This window comes from Mauremys mutica, chromosome 9 (assembly GCF_020497125.1).
Source record: "Mauremys mutica isolate MM-2020 ecotype Southern chromosome 9, ASM2049712v1, whole genome shotgun sequence".
Classification (NCBI taxonomy): domain Eukaryota; kingdom Metazoa; phylum Chordata; order Testudines; family Geoemydidae; genus Mauremys; species Mauremys mutica.
In genome coordinates this window covers 10,424,952-10,442,284 of record NC_059080.1, presented here as the reverse complement: position 1 = coordinate 10,442,284, position 17,333 = coordinate 10,424,952, and the positions used below count along the sequence as shown (strand labels likewise).

Sequence of the window (17,333 nt, the reverse complement as noted above, 5' to 3'; positions counted from 1 at the left end):
CTGGTTGTGATACAGGACGTGGAGAGTGGACCTGGGAGTGAGGAACTGATGTTCCTTGCTAGTACAGCAGGACCTGAAGTAGGTTGTAAATTTGCCAGGATTGTCAGTATTTATGCTTTATTGCTTTGGTTTGATGAATCTGTGGCCTGTTGTTTGCCAGACTCTATTATGGAGTCAGTGACCTCCTTCCTGTGTGCCCATGGTAATGTAAGAATGTTACACTGGATAAATTGTGGTTTTACATAAGAGACCTAATTGCTTTCTTTTAAACTGAGTTAACTGATTCTTAATTCCAATGAAGCTATGTAACTTATTGTACAAAGACCATGTTCTGATGATCAGCATTTCTAACCTAGCTGTTGGCCATCATCAGCTCTAGGTCTCATTTCACAACTAAAAAAGTTGCTTGTTTGAGAAATTTAAGAAGTGGTTTCTTAGTGATTAAGAGAAAGAATGCAGAGGGTGGAAAGTGATTGAGAATATGTTTGTATCACGAGCACAGCTGCCACTAGCTAGTACTGTAGAGACTTGTTCTGAAAGCATGCAGTTCTTGTTCTGTGGGTCATGGTGCCATCTAGGGGAATGCTGAAGAGAACTAAGGAAAGACAGAAAAGGAAAAGTCAATGGGGTTGAAGAGAACTTGGCCCAGGTTGTATAAATACAAAAAATGCTTAATAAATATGCAGGTTTGGAGGAAAACAAAAACACAAAAGGAAGGAAACTCTGAGCTAAGATTTCAGCCCTACACCTCTGTGCTTTGGCACTGTGATATAGGGGGTCTTTTATGAGGTACACCCAAGGTCGAGGATGCAAGTCCTCAACACATAATGTTCTTTCTTTAATAGTTAAAATAAGGTTAAGCTTCTTGGGTAAAATTAAGGGTTTTTTTGGGTTTTCATTTCTGTTTGTTGATGGTACTAAAATGAAACATTTCTTTGTACAAGGAATGCCTATTAAAATACAAGGTATTACCAAAAAAAGTTTAAACCAAAGCTATGTAAACACCTGGTATTACCTACCAGGTTATCTTTCAATGTGTGCACGAGAGGGTGTCACTTCATCTCCTCAGACACGCACACATATAGCCGGTGAGGAAAATCATAGTGCATTTGTTAAGGAGGAACTATCACCTCTGCCAAAGTGCAGAGTACTATGCACCCATATACTTGATGCATCTCTGAGGATGAAAGGAAATAAAGGTAAGAAATGAGATGATGCACTTTAAATATATTGTGAAGTTTTAATATAATTATATAAGAAAAATATGTTCAGCAAAATTAAAAAAAGAGGAGTAAAAACACTCAGGAATGTAAACCACTAAATTAAACAGAATCTCTCTCTCTCTCTCTGATTGCTAAAAGAAACAAAACAGAAAGAAATTAGAGATTCACTTAAACCTACTACAGAGTGTCAAGAGAGATTTAACCACGGTATAGCAACCCACTCAAGACACCAGAATTAAACAATCCATCAGGAATAAGCTTAACGTTTATAAATGTGTCAGATTATCACAATAGTAAAAATGCAGCTCACACTAATAATAAAATATGGGCAAATCTCTTTTATAAAGTCCTATTTTATTTCACAGATTTTTAGATGCTGAAGAGTAAAACAAGCAGCCCTTACCAGTTACAAGCAATATCATCCGAAAGGTAGCTTTTCCTGAGCTGTTTAACAATGTCCTTCCCTATGTTGTTAAAGGCAGCATAGCACATGCTGAACCTCCCAACATTCTAGAGAAGGAACCAGCTAGTACAGGACTGACCACAGAAAGGTGGCATGTTCCTTTCAGGAAAGAGTGAAAGCTTGCGAGTTTCCCACTGAATTCAGTAGAAGTAACATCAGTACTTCCACTTTGTTGAAAAGTTGTACTTGTTGTGAAGGATTAAAAGTAACACTTAGGTTATGCAAAAACATGTATGGCCAGCTTGAAAATATATGAATCCAAGTCACCTGAGCCTAGTGCCCTTTTTTCCCCTGTAATCCTTGTCAGGTATCTCTTTTCACAATTAGTTCAAATGTGCTGAGGCAATTCAAAAAAATTTCTTTCATTAGATGTCTTCTGTTGGGACTGGATCAAAAGGTGCTGATGCAATTCTGGAAGAAGTCAGTGGGGAACCCCAATATGATAGAGAGTTTCATATGGAGTAGATATTATTAAGAAAATACACGTGGGCATTCATGTTACAGCTATATGCAGAAGTTATTAGAAGCTTTACAGTAATTAGAAATGGCTACACCTGAAGTCTTATTACTCCTTGTCACACCTTGCAGTGTAAGACAGGCGAAGAAGGGTAAAATAATTAAGATCCAGGATGGAGCGCTTCAATCAGATGAGGTAAGAATATTCCCTTCATGGCAGGAGTCAAGATAAATTCAAAAAATAAATTTTCAATATTTTAGAGGTCACCAGCTCTGGCTGTGGATCCATGGCCAGGTAGAGGAGTCAATCCAGCCTTATCTTTAAAAATATTTTATGCAGCTGCAGACTGCATGGAGAGTTGCCTGTAGAATAGGACCTAATAATCAGCCAGGGAAGAAGAGCTCATTACCATGAGCTCTTCTTCCTCTGCAGATTACCTCAGCATGAAGCCACCTATCTCAACCAAAAAAAGATTGCTACTAAGCGCTACACAAGTTGTTTCTAAATAAACTTGCTAGGTTTGCAGCCTGTATCAATGACCTTCCTATGACTTTTCAAAATGCAGAGGACAAGAATAATCTCTGTGTAATAGCACCCTACAAGTACAAGAATTAACCTCTGAGCAGATAACGTAACTCACTAGCTGTACCGTTTTTACTTCTGTGTTAGTGAAACATACAAGGTATCAAAAACAATCAGACTCCCTGATCAATAAAGTTACACTCTCAGATATTTCCTTAAAAAAAAACAACCCAACAACGAGGAGTCCTTGTGGCACCTTAGAGACTACAAATTTATTTGGGCATAAGCTTTCATGGACTAGAATCCACTTCGTTAGATGCATGGAGTAGAAAATACAGGAGCAGGTATAAATACACGAAAAGATGGGTGTTGCCTTACAAGTGTGAGGTCAGTCTAACGAGACAGTTCAATTAACAGTAGGATACCACAGGAGGAAAAATAACTTTTGTAGTGGTAATGAGAGTGGCCCATTTCAAACAGTTGACAAGAATGAGTAACAGTAGGGGGAAATTAGTATGGGAGAAATTAGGTTTAGGTTTTGTAATGACCCAACCACTCCCACTCTTTATTCAGGCCTAATTTGATGGTGTCCAGTTTGCAAATTAATTCCAGTTCTGCAGTTTCACGTTGCAGTCTGTTTTTGAAGGGTTTTTTTGTTGAAGAATTGCCACTTTTAGGTCTGTTATTGAGTGATCAGGGAGACTGAAGTGTTCTCCTACTGGTTTTTGAATGTTATAATTCCTGATGTCAGATTTGCATCCATTTATTCTTTTACGTAAAGACTGTCCATTTTGGCCAATGTACATGGCAGAGGGGCGTTGCTGGCACATAATGGCATATATCACATTGGCAGATGTGCAGGTTAATGAGACCCTGATGGTGTGGCTGATGTGGTTAGGTCCTATGATGGTGTCCATTGAATAGATATGTGGACAGAGTTGGCACCGGGGTTTGTTGCAGAATTTGGTTCCTCGGTTGGTGTTTTTGTCGTGCAGGGTGTAGTTGCTGGTGAGTATTTGCTTCAGGTTGGGGGGCTGTCTGTAAGCAAGAACTGGCCTGTCTCCTAAGGTCTGTGAGAGTGAGGGATCATCCTTCAGGATAGGTTGTAGATCCTTGATGATGCGCTGGAGAGGTTTTAGTTGGGAGCTGTAGGTGATGGCTAGTGGCGGTCTATTACTTTCTTCGTTACACTACAGTGCTAATAAGCAATGGTCACATAAACACCTCCCTATACCGGAAACCTACTGACTGCTATACTTACCTACATGCCTCCAGCTTTCATCCAGACCATATCACACAATCCTTTGTCTACAGCCAAGCTCTAAGATACAACCGCATTTGCTCCGATGCCTCAGACAGAGACAAACACCTACAGGATCTCTAACAAGCATTCTTTAAACTACCCATCTGCTGATTCACAGAGTCAGAAGGGTACCCAGAAGTCACCTACTACAAGACAGGCCCAACAAAGAAAGTAACAGAACGATTACCTGTAACACTAAAACTTTTGATCAGGATAATAATGTCAGTGATTTTCTGAATAGTCAAACATTCTGATAACATTTGCTCTGCAGCAACTAAATGTGGAAATGTTAGGATCATTCACAGAAATTAAAGACACTGACTAAAATGCTTATAGAACAGTCCTTAGTTTCTCACAAAATATATGATTTAAAGAAATATTGTGCTGTATGACCAAGTTTAGTTTTTAAATAAAGCACTTTTTAGTACTGTAATTTTACTTTATCTGTATATAAAATCATGTTAAATTGTATAAACAGTTTGAACTGAGGTTTTGTATATAACATATGATTACTTAATAGATTTGGCTTTTTTAAGTTAAATTTTGTTCCACCTTTTCTAGCAGACCATTTACTATCTAGAATCCTATATGACACATATCACCTCCTTTAAGCAACTGATTTTTTTATTAATCCCCAGAACAGGTACTTAAGACAGGCTTCATTGTACAAAGTTCTGGAATTTTTTAATTGATGCTATTTATCTGATTAGCCTAAACTCCTTTGAAGCAAGTACAAGACATCTCTTATTGATGAAATCAGAGTTACTGGCAAGCTGAGTATATAAGATGACACCTTCCTCAATTCTGGAAATTCCACCACTATGATTGTTTTATACATTAAATTAGCAGAACGTAGAAGATGGAGTTAGATGTGCTTGACTGCAAGATTTAGGATAAAAATTTAATGATAGTATCTTGTGACAGCTGTGTATAGCAGCAGGCCCTCCATCTCCCTGGACTCGTCCCTTCAGTGCACTGAAGAGAATGCCAAACTTGATAGAGTAAACTCTTTTTCTTTCATAACAAGGAGTTTTACAAATACATTTTTGATACAGGCCAAAGAGCCTTTCCTGTAGCTAATGTGAAACGGAGCATAGACATGGAGGAAGGCCTGGCAGAGAAGTAACAAAAGAGCTATAAGCATACAATAAAGTCAGGCATACCACAAACCCTGAAGGATTCCCCACCTCTCCAATGCTCCAATTCAGGAAACCATCACTATTCTGGACAGCACTTCAACTTGAAGCACTGGAAGTCAATGGACTTTAAGCATATGCTTAAATGCTCTCCTGAACTGTGGCCCAAAGCCGAGGGTAAAATTTTGAAAACGGGACTTTTGAAAATTGTACCCAGTATCATTAAAAATATCAGGCACACAATTAATAAGTGAACTATGCTCCTCTGACACAAATGAACTTTCAACAATAAGAATAAAGCTTGAGTGTTCAGGAGACAACTTTCTCCAAAGGTGATCCAAGACTGTGGAATGTACTCTCCCAGGAACTAAGACCATCACAAACCTTACCACTCCAAGTTGAAAACGCATTTTTTTGACCTGCCTTTTCTAATATAAATACACTAGTAGCTAAAAGCCCATGCTTTCGCACGGGTGTAATTCATAAAGTCTTGTATATAAAAAGAGCTGCAAACAGGTGAGAACTTAAAAAATGGACGGTAACAAACAGTGAATCCTGAAATTGCTACACAGAGAGAGCTCTCAACCATGATTGTAGCTGCTTCCATCGCTTCACACAGACTCAACAGACACTATAGCTTAAAAATGACAGTGACAATCCTGGAATCTTATTACATAGATAGCAACAGGTATATTTATATTAAAAAAAAACCACCCTACCAAAAGAAAACACTCCACTGTATATTCATCTTCTTCTCAGGAAAGGATAAGGGAACAGAACATGTGATAAGATCTTAGTCACATTGCTTAATGCACTACTGGAAAGTGCTCAGATACAACAGTGATGAGCATGGCATGGTAAATAAACCTACGTAGAACAGAATTTGACTTTTTACAGTTACCACAGTTGAGCTCCCAGATAATACTGTGATTGCAGCTTTGGAAATGTGAATATTTAATAATACCATCAGTTTTTCAGATGTCACAATTACTTCCCTTTCTAAACACAGGAAAATAACTATGGTCTCTCAGATACCAATATGAGGTAACTGCTGGTGTATACTAAATATTTAATGGTTATCACTGTGTAAAATGTGTTTTCATAGGGTTTTTAAAAAATATATCTTGATTTGATTTATTAGCAAGTGAAAATCCAATTTTGACCTCAGATACACAGGCACCTATTGCTGTGTATCTTGACCCACTTCTGCAATCAAATGTATACTGTAACATATTGTTGAGTGGCTTGACCTGATTTTGACCTCAGCTATCCTAGCATGTATTGTTATGTACTGAATAATGTAAAATCAGCTACTGATCAGGTCTGACAAGAAACACAACAATACTTGCCTATCTAGCTGAGATCAGAATTGAGTCCCAATAAATTATACATCAGGCATAGTTTTAGCTCCACAAAAAGCAGTAACACATTCTATAATGGGGACTATACGATTATTTTTATCTTCTCCCATTACATTAGTATAAGGAGACACTTGAAATTAAAGAGAAATAAATTTAGAGCCAAGAAAATTAAATATACCTCTTTACACAGTGTATAGGTCAACTTGTGGAATTCACTTTGCAGTAGGTCATCAAGACAAATACCGTACCATGATTTACAGAGGATTAGCTAATATAATGATCTTTACCAACACTAGTAGCCACGCTGGCCAAAATAATGCCTCAGACCTCAAGCTCCTAGATATAATCTGATCATCTGTCAGCATCAGGAAGAATTTCCTCACTTGTATACAGCATTGTACAATTAAGCCCTAATAAGATTTATGCATGTGCTTAAATTCAAACACTGAATAGTCATATTGAAGCCAATGTGACTACTCTCGGTGCATAAAAGTAAAGCTTAATAAGTAACATAAATCTTTGCAGGCTCAGGGTATTCGGCAGGTGCTGGGGTTTTGTTTTTGTTTGTTTTCCTTCCAATGAATCATCTAGTATTGACCCATAGAAAAGAAGTTTCTGAACTAGATTAGCTAATATGATATATCTGATATGACAATTCTACACAACATCTATTCACCTTATATGGCAATAACCACATCTGTAAAAATTTAAAATGCATTTATTTATTTTGTTAAACTTTCAATGAGAATTTGACGACTAATTCCCTGTGGTGTCTTTAAAAATCTCCCTCTAGATCATGAAACAAGGCATTATACTTATACAATCAAACATAAATGATATTGGACCAAATCCTGCTATAGATTACATGCATGTAAACCCAAACATTCTTTCACACAGAGAGAGGAATTTGGCCTCTCATTTGTAGCAGTTACTGCAGTGGAAAAATAGCAGAAATAATAACAGCAAAAGCAATAAAGCAATACTTGCAATTGTATACAGATTCAACAGGTCTTTGCACTAATCACAGATATAATAAGACTGAAATAACCTAAAATTAAAGAACATTTAAAATAAAAAAACCTAAATAATCACAATTACATTACATTTGTCACTTATTTTCTTTTGTCATTATAGCATTATAAAAAGGAATACTATGGAGAACATTAGAAATATTGCAGTAGGAGGGATACTGAAAAACAGTAAGAATCCCAGAAAATGGTAGCAAGGATAATAAATAGCCTCAGCAGTTAAAATTATGTGGCGAGGTTAAGACTAGGGTTATTTTCATTAGAACATTAGCTATTCAGTGGAGGTCTATAGTGAAGGCAGCTGCCACAAAACTACTTGAACTTACATCAAAAAAGCAAGAGAGCACAATCTATTCCTCCCAAATCACTATTTACAGCACACAACACTAATTTAATTTCAGAAGCCTGCATCCACAAACACAAATGTCCATAGGAAAATGTTGCTTTGGTCTTACCTTTTGCTGTCTGGAACCTCGATGACTTTCTAGGTGACAGTTTCTTCAGATAATTGAAGGAGTAACCCATTTTTCTTCTGACTTCTAGAAAAATCAGCTTTCCTTCTCCATCTTTGAGTCCCCATAATTTTAAAAGTTACTTTGAAACTTCCAGTTGCAAGTGTGTAGAGGTGATACTGACACATTATCATCACTGGAGCAGATTTTTTTCCTTAACTCGCCATTCTACCTTTTCTTTCTCTGATTTCTCTCCTTTCCTTTTTATTTCCCTATTTTCTGCTTTTTTTCCCCTCTTCTAATTCTCCTTGCAAACAGTCATTAATTTTTCCTACTAGCCACTTTTTCCTCATCCCTTTCCTCTTCCTTTGCCCAGTCTCCATGTGTAAAGATTTTGCATAGTGAAACTGACTAGGATTATTTAGTTTCCATCTGCACCTAGCCTTCTTACCCTGGATCTGGCTGCACAGGGAAACTGACTATCCCTTTATTAATTTCCCTTTTTATATGAGGCAGGGAGGAACTGGACTAATTCTAAACTCTTTATATAGGGAGATCATTTTCGCTCTCCCCACTTTCAGCACCATGTACTAGCTCAGGAAGATCTTGTTAATTTTATTTTTGCTGTTCAGTTCCCCTATGAAAATGAGCAGCAGGGCAACCACTTCAGATGCATATCTAAGGCATGTAACTTAAAATAATACATATGGTCAACTATAATAGTAAAATACATGCTGAATACTCCAGTTAAACAGAACAAAAATGCCATGCCATATATTTGTTATTTAAACCTGCCCTCTCCCCTGCCCTGCTTTGTGTCACTGCCTTCCATTCTATGTGACATCCCAAAGAGACCAAAGTCATAACTGGACCACAATGGAGCTTACAGGGATAACAGAAATCTCTCTATACCTATTTCCAAAAGTTTTATCACTGGAAATGCAAGAGGGTATAGAGTAAAAATTCACTTTAAAAATTACAAAAACATTAAATATTATACAAGATTTCCCCTGCAGATTCCTATGGGGTTGAGCCCAGTATCTGCTGGGGTATCCTTTAGAAAAGGAGCTGTTGGCCACAGAGGGAAACAAAAACACTGTACCTTGAAACTGTGCTGAGTTATCCTATGCCACTAACAATTATTTGTTAATTATCAGTTCACCTTCAAATCCCTAGTGCAACACTATCCCTTCAATGTGGCTGTGGAGTGCATGCTGGACAAAAGCAATTAAATGGAAGAACAAATAAGATAAAATTCACTGAACCTAAAAGCTGTTATTTTCTTACTATTTCTTCTCCTTTGTCTGTTTCGATGTCTGCCTCTACCTTTTCCCATCCCCCTTGATCTCACTCTTCTACTTTTGCCCCTTCCACTAGATGTCTGACTCTCCTGAAAGCATATTTTGCTCTCTCTCTTTGAGCCCCTGCTCCCTACAGACCTCTCTCTCCCCTCCCAAACAATCAGTGGACCATTAGCAGGGAGGGATGGGGAAGATGCTGCTTGGCTGGCAGCAGTCTGACTCACTCTCATCCTGCTCTATTTACTGAACTTTTCAAATTGTAAGATTGTTTCTACGTTTTTTTTTCTTCTTAAAATTGCCCATTGCTGCAAACACCAGTGCAGTTCTTGCAATGGTGGAGGAGCTAACAAAGGCCATCTGCCAGCATTTTAACCAGAGCAGTAAATAGTTAAAGTACCAGAAACAACCAGAAGACAATTTACGTCAATGAAAGCCCAGTGTTAATACCACCAGCAGAGCTCCACCGCTGGTAACAATAGTGGGGCATTTTACGAGACAAAATGTAGTGTCAGAAGGCCCAACCTGGCTGCAGAGCAGGCAGGCAGAAGAGAGGTAAAACCAGCTGATTCACTTGAACTGGCCAGCAACAATTAATGAGTACCGCCAGCAGATGCAAAGAGCTGTGTACATATCAAACAAGTCTAGTGCTGAATAAACTTCAACCTCTGATGTTCAGATTTTACAGAGCAAGAGTGATTTGGGGTGAAATATCTGATAGGAAGTATCAATACTTGTTTGTTTTGATCTAGCGCTAAACACCACAGTATCTGGAGGCTAGGGTGACCAGATGTCCCGATTTTATAGGGACAGTCCCGATATTTGGGGTGTTTTCTTATATAGGCTCCTATTACCCCCCACCCTCTGTCCCGATTTTTCAGACTTGCTGTCTGGTCACCCTACTGGAGGCAGAAACACCCCAGAGGCTCCCTGCTATTACCTAAGACCACCCTGGGCCAGCTAGTGCCCTCCAAGGCAACAACCCCACAGCGCTGCAGGGCTACCCCAGCTTGCTACCTTCATCCTCCCTACTCCCCAGGAAGGAGCCGGGGCCCAGAGCCGGGGGGGGGGCAAGCTGGTGTCGGGGGAAGGCGAGGCACCCCGGGGTCCCCGCTCAGGTCAGGTCACCGCCCCAGGCAAGAGCGATGGAGACGAGCTGAGTCCAGCTCCTTTGCCGCTGGCTCGGCCCCGGTGGTTGAGCAGGGAGGGGGCCTGGAGCGGGCATTAAAGGGGGGCGGGGGCCCTGAACTCGCCAACACCCCGCACCCCCCAGCTTCTCTTCCCGCTGTCACCAAACCGCCCGCGGGCAGCGGCCTGGGCCACCCGAGGTGGGGGGTGTCGGACCTTCCCCGCTCCCCCTCAGGTCAGGGCCAAGCAGCGCGCCGGCCCCTCCCCTCCGCGGCCTCCCCAGCTCCGCCCAGCCGCGCGCTCCGCCGGCGGGTGGCGGCCGCCGCGGCGGCTGTGGGCGGGCCGAGGGGAGGGGCGAGGCCTGGTGGCGAGTGGCCGCGGCGGGAGAGTCACTGCAGGCCCCTCAGCGCGAGGGGGAGACGGGGGCGGCGAGCCGATTGGTGAGGGCCCCGGGAGCGCGTGGGGCGGGTGTTAAGCCCCGTGTGAAGGGGGCGAGGGGGGGCCTGAGTTGATGGTGGGGGGAGAACCCAAGAGTGTGAGGGGCCCTGAGTTGATGGTGGCTGGGGGAGCCCAAAGGTGAGGGGGGCCCTGAGTTGATGGTGGGGGGAGAACCCAAGAGTGTGAGGGGCCCTGAGCTGATGGTGGCTGGGGGAGCCCAAAGGTGAGGGGGGCCCTGAGTTGATGGTGGGGGGGCAGCCCAAGGGTAAGGGGGGCCCTGAGTTGATGGTGCGGAGAAGATGGGGGGGCAGCCCCGGTGTGAAGAGTGAGAGTGGCCCTGCGTCAGCACTTGGCTGGGTGTTGAACAACCCCCATATGAATGGTGCAAGTGGCTCTCCTGTGAGACATCTTGAATGATTTTTTTTTATTATTATAAGTAATAGTTTTACTTGGCACTGTCAGGATAAATACCATGTATAAAATGAATTTGCGAAAACACCTCCTACTGTTGAGTCTACAGTATTGTTAAACATTTAATTCCCCCAGATGCTGTTTGTTTACTTCTTGCCAAAGGTGGACTTTTCTAGTTGTTCTAACATGTTGGCCTTCCTGCTCTGTTGCACAGTGCCCCAGCGTTTGATTTGTAAACAAACAAAGGTAAATCCCAACAACATACTGTTCTGTGTTTGAAAAAACAAACATAGTTAGATTTAGCATATTTCCATCTTCTCTGCCACTCTGAGCATGTCAAACCCTCTTCAAATATCTTTGTTGGCTTTCGCAGACCCACCTCATTCGACTTTTAGTTTCTTACCCTTGCCTACAAGGCACAGGACAATTTAACTGCTGCCTCTCAGCTCTCCTGTCTTCCAACTCCTCCCTCTCTCTTCCAAACCTGCAAGACTAATGATTTGTTTGGTGTCCTGCTCCCACTCTTGTTCCCATGTCTTCTTGCATTTTGCTGCTTTCTTCCAAAACATTCTCCATGATATGGGCTGAAAACTAATGAGAAAAATTTAATTTCTATTTGTAAATACTTGTAGCTAGTTTCTGATCTCAGTTACGGTGACAGAGTAACATCGGATTTAGTAAGGATCTTGTGGACTAGGACTTAGGAGGTCTGAGTTCAGTTCTTGGCTCTACCAAAGGCTTTTTCTCCTCTAAAATGGGGATAATATTTCCTATCTCCCACCCTCTGTTTGACTTGTCTATTTAAATTGTAACATTGTCCAGCAGGGACAGTCTCTCACTCTGTGTTTGTTCAGTGCCCTGTTACAATGGGGCCCTGATCTTGGTTGGAGCTTCTAGCCACTACCATACAAATAATAATAGACACCAATGTAACAGATCATAATCTAATTTTTGGCGTTTCAAGACAGATTAAATATCTGAAAACTCACTATTGCTTTCTAGAAATTCTAAGGCATTCTGAAGGTACAGTGATTTGAATAATCAGAATATTTTGCAAAACTTCCCAAGACTGTTGTGCAGGCAGATGCATTAGTTTTCTGTGGCCACTGCTAGATTTTCAAGTCCTGGACATCAGGATGTTGTGCTAAACTAATTAATTTTCCCCCCTTCATAAACTAAACAGGATATGAGAGAAATATAAGGTAAAGAGTGACGCTGAAGAAAGATGATATTTGGCTGTCTTTCCTTCCGGCAACCCTATGCTGGATTGGTTTTGAACAAAGTCAAAACAATAGAGACTCGTTGGCGTCCTTTGCTGGTAGACTACAAGAACTGCACTATTGCTATTCACATAGCTTTTAAGGACTGGGAAGATGAAACATGGAAAGAGATTCTTCTGAATAGACTTGGCATGACACCTACGCAAGTTCAAGAGTTACTAGCTAAAGGGGAAAAATTTGGCAGAGGAGTTATTGCTGGTAAGCAATATTGATCTTTTTTTATTGCACGCAGTCCTAAGCATGTTTTACATTTGTAAACACAGTTTCTTAAGCACAAATTTTGTAACCTGTCTCTAGACAATTTTTTTTATAACTTTGTAATTTTTTGTGAGGTACTGTGAAGTTCACAAAAACATTAAAAATAAAATACCAAATAAATACAAAAGGCTAGATTTAGCTGTCCTTTCCACGTGTGCAACCTTATTGATATCAGTGAGATTGAGTAGGTGGAAATATGATCATATTTGGGCCTAAAGTTGTAAAGCAGTATATGGAATCTTACAGTCACTTTTCTAAGTTCAGCTATTCTTTAAGGTGCCAATCCTGCCAAGACTTATGTACAAGTTTAACTTTAGGTTCTATGAGTAGTGTCACTGAAGTCAATGAGGCAACTTTACATACAGAAAGTAAAGCTCATGCATAGGTATCTGCAGGATTGGGGCTTAAATTTTCAAATGCCAGCACCCTCTCCCCTCTCTCTCTCTTGCATGAGCACACAAAATTGCATGCACACATGCCTGTTACTGGGAGTATGTCTATGCTAATTCATACTCTCTAAACATTCTAATCTTTGTGTGAGCATGTTCAGTAGCCTAATATACATGGAAATATTAGAATTTTAAACCCACAAATACCATTGGGGCCAGTGAATTTTTTGGATGCAAACTTGTGTGTGCACTAAGGTTTTGGAATAATTTAAGCAGAGAGCAGTTGTTTGCACCCAAATTGTGTGTATGTATGTGCACATCCCTCAGCCCGTGCCGCTTCCCGCAGCCCCCATTGGCCTGGAGCGGCCAGTGGGAGCCGGGATTGGCTGAACCTGTGGATGCAGCAGGTAAACAAACCGTCCTGGCCTGCCAGGGGCTTTCCTTGAACAAGCAGCGGACCAGCTTTGAGAACCACTGACTTAACATATATGCACCTTTGTATTAAAATATTTCACTTTTACTTACTTTGCTGATTGTAACTAGGCTTGGAAGGATTAATTTTTTTATTGGTAAAGGTCAGTAAACATCAGTTTCACTGTAGACATATAAACTGACGCATAAAAATGTCAATAATTTAAATTTACAGATAGGCAAAGTTTAAAAAAAAAAGCTGCTTGAGAATTTATTAGAGTTTGATTTAAGAATATTTACTTTGTATATTTTGACGTGAGGTTGACAGTTTGAGATTCAAAAAGTTAAAGCCTTATATCCATTAAAATACAAAGTCTACTGTCTAAAGTCTGTTGGCTGATCTCTACCTCAGAGTTTCCAGCAACTATGAAAATTCAAATCTACAACAATCTAAAAAGAATGCTAAAAAATAAACATATTATCCATTGAAATGATTAAAAAACAAAAACACAGTTCTGACAAGCTTAATTATAAAACTGTTTTAACACTTGCTCTGAAGCAGTGGTGTCTAACCCACAATCTGGCCTGCCGGTATGGTCGGCAGTTGTGTCCATTTGTGGCCCTTGAAGGCTCTAAATTGTGGCCTTGAGAGTGACTGTGTTAAAAAAGAAATTTGATTACAAGTTGAAAATGTTTTCCCTGAGTTGCGTCCTCTAGCTTTTTGACAAACTAAAGGATTTGAATCTGGTCTGTGGGCACAGGGAGACTGTAGGGGGGGTACTGCCTCCTGAACCACCTCTACCAGCACTTCTCGGATTCTACTGGATCTAGAGGAGAAAGTAGCTTTGCCTCCTCTGTAGCATGCTTCCCTCATGAGATGTGGGACTTGTAACTAGAGAAGGATAGGACTCAGTTTGCTCTTCCTGAGTCAAGGAAAATGGAGTATTCAGTATGGCTCCTTGAGCTTCTTTTCTTTTTTAGACACTGCTGCTTTCAAGACTGTAAAAATTAGTAGGTTGGTGCCCAGCTTGTAATTGTTTGAGAGGGTCTAAAATGGGCCAGATGCTAAATTTGTTACTAAAAATGCTGATTGTACATGTATTTTCTTGCACGTTGAGCTTCTGAGTCCTCTTGCTGATATTATTTTACAGTGCTCCTATAGTTAAATGAAGTCATGGCATGCTTTTCATGTCATGTTAGTACATTATTTTGATGGCTGCCTCCTTCAATTGTGCAGATGGTTGAATACTCCAAATATTGTTTTTTATTGTTTGGGCAATGGGGAAGTTTATGACTGTGGTACAAAATTAGGACAGAAGTGTTGTTTCTTTGCTTTAAATTATGTTGAAGTAGATGTACTGTATGTGTAGTTATGAAGTTTGCATCCATTTTTTGTTGTTTTAGCCTCATCTGTATCAATTCTATTATCCGATCAACTCTTGCATTTTTATTTTAATATTTTTATTTCCTTAGGAACAGTTTATCACATATACCAAAATATTGTTCCAGCTGTACAGTACTGAAAATTGTTAGGTAGTATGTAGATTTATAATCTCTGCCTAAATCACATGCTAAATTGTGAAAAGGAATGAAGATTTATTTGGACTTTATTTCATACAAAATTTGAATCATGGAAAGATATGAAAGTTCCTGCTGTCTAGTACCCCTTTTACTTTCTTTTGTTGATATTTTAATAAAATAGGGGCAAATTCAGTTGTTATAAGTGAGAACAGTTTTGTCTTTTAAGAGGAGCTGTTCCTGGGCTGAATTTGGCTCCCAAGTTTTCAATAATACCTCAATAGTTACAGAACTTCTTTTTAACATAATTACATCGCACTGAGTTATTAATCTTATAGCTGCATGCTTCTGCTCATCTTTCTTTTCATCTTGAGTCACGCAGGCTGCCTTTTGCAGAGATTGACACTTGTTGTTTAAGGTGTGTATATTGGATGTGTAGAGACCTTATAATATAAATTGTGGACTGGGAAGTTGTTGAGAATTTATTTTGGAACACTTCTGTTGGGGAGGGGAACTAATCTGCCAAGTAACTTTTGTATTTATAATACAGGGCTAGTTGACATTGGAGAGACCTCAGAGTATCCAGAAAATGTATCTCCTGAAAAGATTTTGGAGCTGGAAAATCAAGCTGTACTCACTAGCCTGGAGCAGAAATACTTGACTGTTGTTTCAAATCCAAGATGGCTACTGAAACCAATTCCTGCTAAAGGGGGCAAAGATGTATGGCAAGTGGATATCCCAAAGGAACTGATCCCTTTGGAACATTAAGCTATATCTGTGCCTACCTGAGTGTAAAGCTGTAGTGTCAGATGTCATTAGTTTAGCTTCATATATGTAGGTGATTTTTATTTTTTCCCCAAGCTATCATCTGGAATGTATTCATGGTGAATGGTTTTTATAGAAATCGATATGAGGCAAAAACTGATTTGAGTTTTTTCTTTGTTTTTTGTGACCCCATAATAAGAAGTTGAAATAATGAGAAAATGTATGGAATTATTTTTCTAACAACTAAAGAAGAGATGTCATTGTAAGGACCATTATTGATGTCTATATTGTTTTTTAAGTGTCTTGTATGTGTACACATGGACAATTTGTAAATTTTAATTTTTTTAATATACTGAGTATAGATGTACCTATTTTAAATGTTGAAACCTAAAAGGAGGTGTGGCTGCATCAGGCTGTGGGATGATAATGGAACGGAAAAGTATATTTGTTGTAAATAGAAACTTGGGCCCTGGTCCTAGAAAGATTTATGCATATGAATAGTCCCATGGACTCCTATAATTTTTTTTAACTTCAGAAGAACTACTCATGTAAGTAAAGTTAAGCATGTGTTTAAGTTTTAGGATTAAAGGAGGACTAATTTAAAATTCAGCATCAGTGTTTCAGAACTCTTATTCTAGGACATAGGTCTTATTTTGAAATAAAATATGAATTTCTTCTCAAATGTTTGTAAGCATTTAATTTTTCCCTACATATGTAGGTAGTAACAAAACAAAAATGTGCAGTATAATATCTAGCTTTCCCTTTACATTTAGTTCAAATTATGGATTCAGTCTGCCTATTCAAATTCCCATTACAATTTCTTGTACAGTATTCTCCTTCACCTCCTACCCTAAGAGGGTAGTTGGTGTTGCTATGTGCTGCTGTGCTTTCCAGCGGTGGTTACATTTCATTAGTGGGATGATGCAATTTCTTTATAACAGTTTAAGTTTATAAAGTGCCTTTTATCCTTTGGCATCAAAAGTGCTATATAAACAGAAGTTATATCTAATAATATTCAGACACTCCTTTGCATTAATGATAGAGTTTTTGGTTCCCCTTTATAGACTCTATAGCATGACTAGTACTTGGGAGGACAAGAACATGTTTGGTGTTGTAGATGCATTTGTAAAAAGTGTAACTGAACAAATGCAATAGATTTTAGTATTCTAATTTAAGATGGAAAACACTGGTAAATGGTGGGAAATTAAATACTGAATTAAAATTAAGCACAAAAAAATCACTATTCTGCTCAAAGATTACAAATTAATTGACAAAGGGCAAATTCAGGCCTGTCCTTAGGCCCCAGCTAGAGCAGTCACATTGAATATTGGCTCCTGCACAGGGCCCCGCTGTCCTTGCCCACCATAGCACTCTACTCCATAGAACCCTCTGTGACCTGACACACACAGCTAGAGGAGGCAGGCTGGGCTGGGCTGGGGAGGAACAGTAGTTGATGGATTTGAAATTATGTGGATCCATTAATAAGTCTCCT

General features: G+C 39.6%; 1 protein-coding gene and 1 long non-coding RNA gene across 3 annotated transcripts; one reads left to right on the top strand and one right to left on the bottom strand.

Moving 5' to 3' along the window:
* Positions 1 to 462: 462 nt before the first annotated feature.
* Positions 463 to 10,015, bottom strand: LOC123377248. The gene is made up of 3 exons (XR_006582145.1): positions 7,949 to 10,015; positions 1,020 to 1,177; positions 463 to 595 (listed from the first exon to the last, which is right to left on the bottom strand). It is a non-coding gene; the product is annotated as an uncharacterized LOC123377248 (long non-coding RNA).
* Positions 10,016 to 10,662: 647 nt separating this feature from the next.
* Positions 10,663 to 16,523, top strand: LOC123377245 (protein EOLA1-like). Of its 2 annotated transcripts, none has more exons than XM_045029895.1 (3): positions 10,663 to 10,811; positions 12,404 to 12,698; positions 15,627 to 16,523. In XM_045029895.1, the coding sequence occupies exons 2-3, from the start codon at positions 12,446 to 12,448 to the stop codon at positions 15,842 to 15,844; spliced, it is 471 nt and encodes a 156-aa protein (XP_044885830.1). In that variant the 5' UTR covers positions 10,663 to 10,811; positions 12,404 to 12,445; the 3' UTR covers positions 15,845 to 16,523. The 2 variants fall into 2 exon arrangements, with proteins under 2 accessions (XP_044885830.1, XP_044885831.1); XM_045029896.1 differs by lacking the exon at positions 10,663 to 10,811 and adding an exon at positions 10,923 to 10,947.
* Positions 16,524 to 17,333: the final 810 nt, after the last annotated feature.